The 3,550-nt window shown below is 49.5% G+C and overlaps 1 protein-coding gene across 1 annotated transcript in view; it reads left to right on the top strand.

Moving 5' to 3' along the window:
• Positions 1–2,955: 2,955 nt before the first annotated feature.
• The window catches only part of EMH_0067100 (uncharacterized protein), a gene marked incomplete at both ends in the record, with an annotated part of 1,905 nt that continues 1,310 nt past the window's right edge, over positions 2,956–3,550 (top strand). Inside the window, 2 exons of the mRNA XM_013498588.1 lie at positions 2,956–3,467; positions 3,524–3,550. Of these exons, the coding sequence (XP_013354042.1) occupies positions 2,956–3,467; positions 3,524–3,550 (539 nt within the window). The remainder of the gene's footprint in view (positions 3,468–3,523) is intronic.

Raw genomic sequence — 3,550 nt, 5'->3', positions numbered from 1 at the left:
GGATAAATTACTCCTGAATTTGTGTGCGAATCNTGTTAAGAGCAGATAGAACAGAACCGAATTCGTAAGAGGGATAAATTACTCCTGAATTTGTGTGCGAATCTTCCGCCATCTCCATCTGCTTCGTCTTCTGGCGCGTCGAGGGCTAACTCTCGTGGGTATGTTGGAATACGCAGCCGGCAGCACATAGATTCATATACTCAGTAATATTGGAAGGGCTTGCGAATTTTTTCAAATGGCAGCAGCGATGGAGTTTTACCCGTCGCTGAACTCTACGGACGCAACTTCACCTTCGTATTCCTTGCATACGGCTCGTGACCCCAGCTAACCGCATGCTGCTGCTCATCGTGAACTGTTCTTTACATTACTTTACTTTGATCAAAACACAAGATAGCGCATAAGTTGGCCATGAGGAAGCCAACTTTTGTGCTACCTTCGTGAGGGTGCTTCTGTTTAGCTCAAGCCACTGGCAATGGAAATTTCGAGAAATGGGAAAAGGCTGCACAGAAAACATTAAACCAACTGATTCGACCTTGGAAATATACACCTGGACATTTACATGCAGAATTCTAAAGCATCGATAACATTGTACCATGCCTGGAAAGTGCCTTATCTATGTATTACCTATCCATTCTAGCAATTAGCATGCTTGCCTTTCGTATTCTTCTGTAAGAAGCGCGGGATATTGGTAAATCTGAACAGTGCTTGGGACTGATCCCGGAATGAGTTCGATGCTGTGCATTGGGCGTCCAGCGGGTGGACGGCCAACTGGAAGTTCCTCGATTTTTAGTGTATCTGAGAACTTTTCCTTGGACCTTATCCGCTTCTGCTCTTCCTCGGCTAGTAGCTGTACCGTGTCCCCCAAAGCCGCTCTCTTTCTAGGACTATCAAGACGGAACCCATGCATTTCTATGACGCTCCCGGCAGCACCGTGTTGGAGCCTCCTTGCTCATTTCTTCTTGGGCTGCTGCCAGCATTGAAACAGACACTGTATCTTTTCGGGTGCATTTTGACGACTAAAGGACAACTCCGGAGAAGTACGGGACTTGTCCGCGTTTAGTCCATCGCGGCGCCAGTCATTTCTGGACTGAGCAGGTGCGGTGAAATTTTTCACGAACTGGCTTCAGCGTAAAGGCATTTCTCACTGGAGGGGATGCAGACACTAAACTCGTCTTATAGGGACATAGAAAGAGCGTAATTAGAGCTAGAGGGAAAGTTGGCCACCTCGAAGCTGGAGGGCAGATCCTCGCCAACCTCCGCATAACGGCAGGTGGATAGGAAGTAAGATTTACGGCAAAAATTCTAGGGAGAATATCGCACTTTTTGCTAGTCAGTGCTGCGCACCAGTTCGGCAAGTTGTGCGGGATGGAGTTGGCTGCTCGCAGCTGCCCCAATGAACGATGCTGTGAAATCACTTGTAATGAGACTCCAGTATGGTAGAAGAGGGCTGTCGTTAGGTGCACTACACTCACGGGCTCAAGGGGAGAGCTCTCAAGGAGCATCTGATATCTCATGCAGTTTGCGCAACTCCTGGAGGCACTTGGACACGGCCCTCTGGCGCCTCTAGCTGGTAAGAAATGCAGTGTACCTTGCTGCAGCCGCTAGTGCGAGGACATATCACTTGAAATTACAGTGAATCAAGCTTTCCTGCATCTGGAGACAATTGTTAGACACATACTTGGACCCCAATAGCCAGTAGGAACACAAGTAGAACGGCAGGCAGGCCTTGCGAGAATGGAGTGAGGACTCCCACCCATCGTAGCTTGCCGGTGGAGCTGGTCCGTCTAGTCGCGTGCAGATTGGCCAGAGAGGGCCAAGTAGGCACTCAACAGTCGCCTATAGTGTTAGGGTATGCAGCTAAATGGGTCCGGTTCTGCCTACATGTAGAGTTGCGTTGCAGCACCAGTTCCAGTAGGGTGTGTTGAGATCCGTGTCAAACGGCCGCGGACCCGGCCCCAGGCCCTTGGGTCACCGGTCCCAGACTGTCCGGTGACTAGAGAGATCAGCTGTTTTCATCTTAAGTGTTTCGGCTCTATTGTAGCTAGTGACGGTCTACTGATAAGAAGGACGGCTCTCGTTCCAGTCAGTTACCCAGTCACCTAAGTGTCTTGCACCTGATGACGGTCCTCTGCAGGGAACGGTTACTCTCGTAACAGAAAACTCGTCTTGATGAGTTTGATACTATCGTTTAGAATCATTAAAACACGTGCTTGGCACTCGGTTAGCTGCAAGCAGACGAGAATCGACACACCCACCAGCACCTGTAAGACCCTGCTACACTCCGCACTAAAATGCCTACTGTAGAGCCCTCAACAAAACAACATAAATACGTTATTTCTGTGAAAAAAGCGGGAAGGCACTCATGATCAGCTGCCATTGACAGCCTCTTGTATCTCAAGGCTCCCCAGGTGAGCGGTTGAACGATTGGAAGAGAAGCAGACGCACGTACTTAACCTCTGCGGTAAGCGGTGTGAAGCAGTGTGGTTCTTGCATTTTTGCCTTGTAGTCATTAGCTATATTGCTCCTAAGAGTGCCAGATCCCCTATAAATCAGGTCCTGTATTCGCATCCATTCTGCGCGTCCACAGGCAACACCTAGAGACGGGGGGGAAGGGTAGGAGGAATTAGAGCGTTGCCACCATTTTTATAGGCTAGCGTGTTGTTATTATTTGTATAGTAAATTTACAGACCCAGTTTGGACTAATAGTGAATGGCACCCCAGTATGAGTTGTGCAATGAGAAACATGAATATGTAGCTTTGCGACGCTCAATCGGCTGAAGCAACTGCTCACCTGGCCAGCCCCCGCGATCCGTTTACTGCTCCCGTTCACATGATAAGCTTCTGAGGATAATTTAAGATGGTGGAGTAATTTTTTTGGTTTTTGAACTAGCACTTCCTTGGCTTCCCTTGGCCCGCCTTTGGCGCGTTTACTTTTCCGATCGAAGTGTTGACAGGATGAGTCGCAGGAGTACTATATTCGCCTCTGGTGGGGTGCATTCCCTGCTTCTTCTGGCCTACTTAGTAATATTTTTGAATGTTAAATGTTCAGAAGGGGCAGCTGTGAATAACAGCGACGGCGGATTGGTCGAGGCACAGGTGCAAGATGAGATGCACAAGCTTGACACGGAGGTTACTCCCCCCGCTATCCAGCCGCCTGATGGCAACGCCCAAGCCTCTCCAGAGATGCATTCTGCAGAGGGTGACGCGTATTTGCTGCAAAATAGGGAACAGCAGCCTATCCAGGGCAGAGGAACTCCCCACCCATCTACTTCTGGCATTTTAGGCCGCGTTGTTACGATGGGTCTGCTTGCCTCGGTTGTGGTCCTCATGGGTTTAGTATCTTGGGAGGTTATGAATTTTGTGGGTGATGTGCCCGATCCATTTAAAGATGTGAAGGATCCCACTTTAATCCCCGTGATGATCGAGGACATGTTGGCCGGGGGGAAGTCGATCGCCTTCGTTGTAAGGTGAGTTTCGCAGGCTTTGACCGCCAGTTCAGTCTGCTTGCAGTTCCCATGCATAGTCGAAGTGGCGGGAAGGAGGACATGTT

The sequence above is a fragment of the Eimeria mitis genome, genomic scaffold, assembly GCF_000499745.2.
Source record: "Eimeria mitis Houghton genomic scaffold, Emh_scaff3544, whole genome shotgun sequence".
Taxonomy (NCBI): Eukaryota; Apicomplexa; class Conoidasida; order Eucoccidiorida; family Eimeriidae; genus Eimeria; species Eimeria mitis.
Note: the sequence above shows the minus strand (reverse complement) of the source record. Positions and strands in the feature narration are given on the sequence as shown.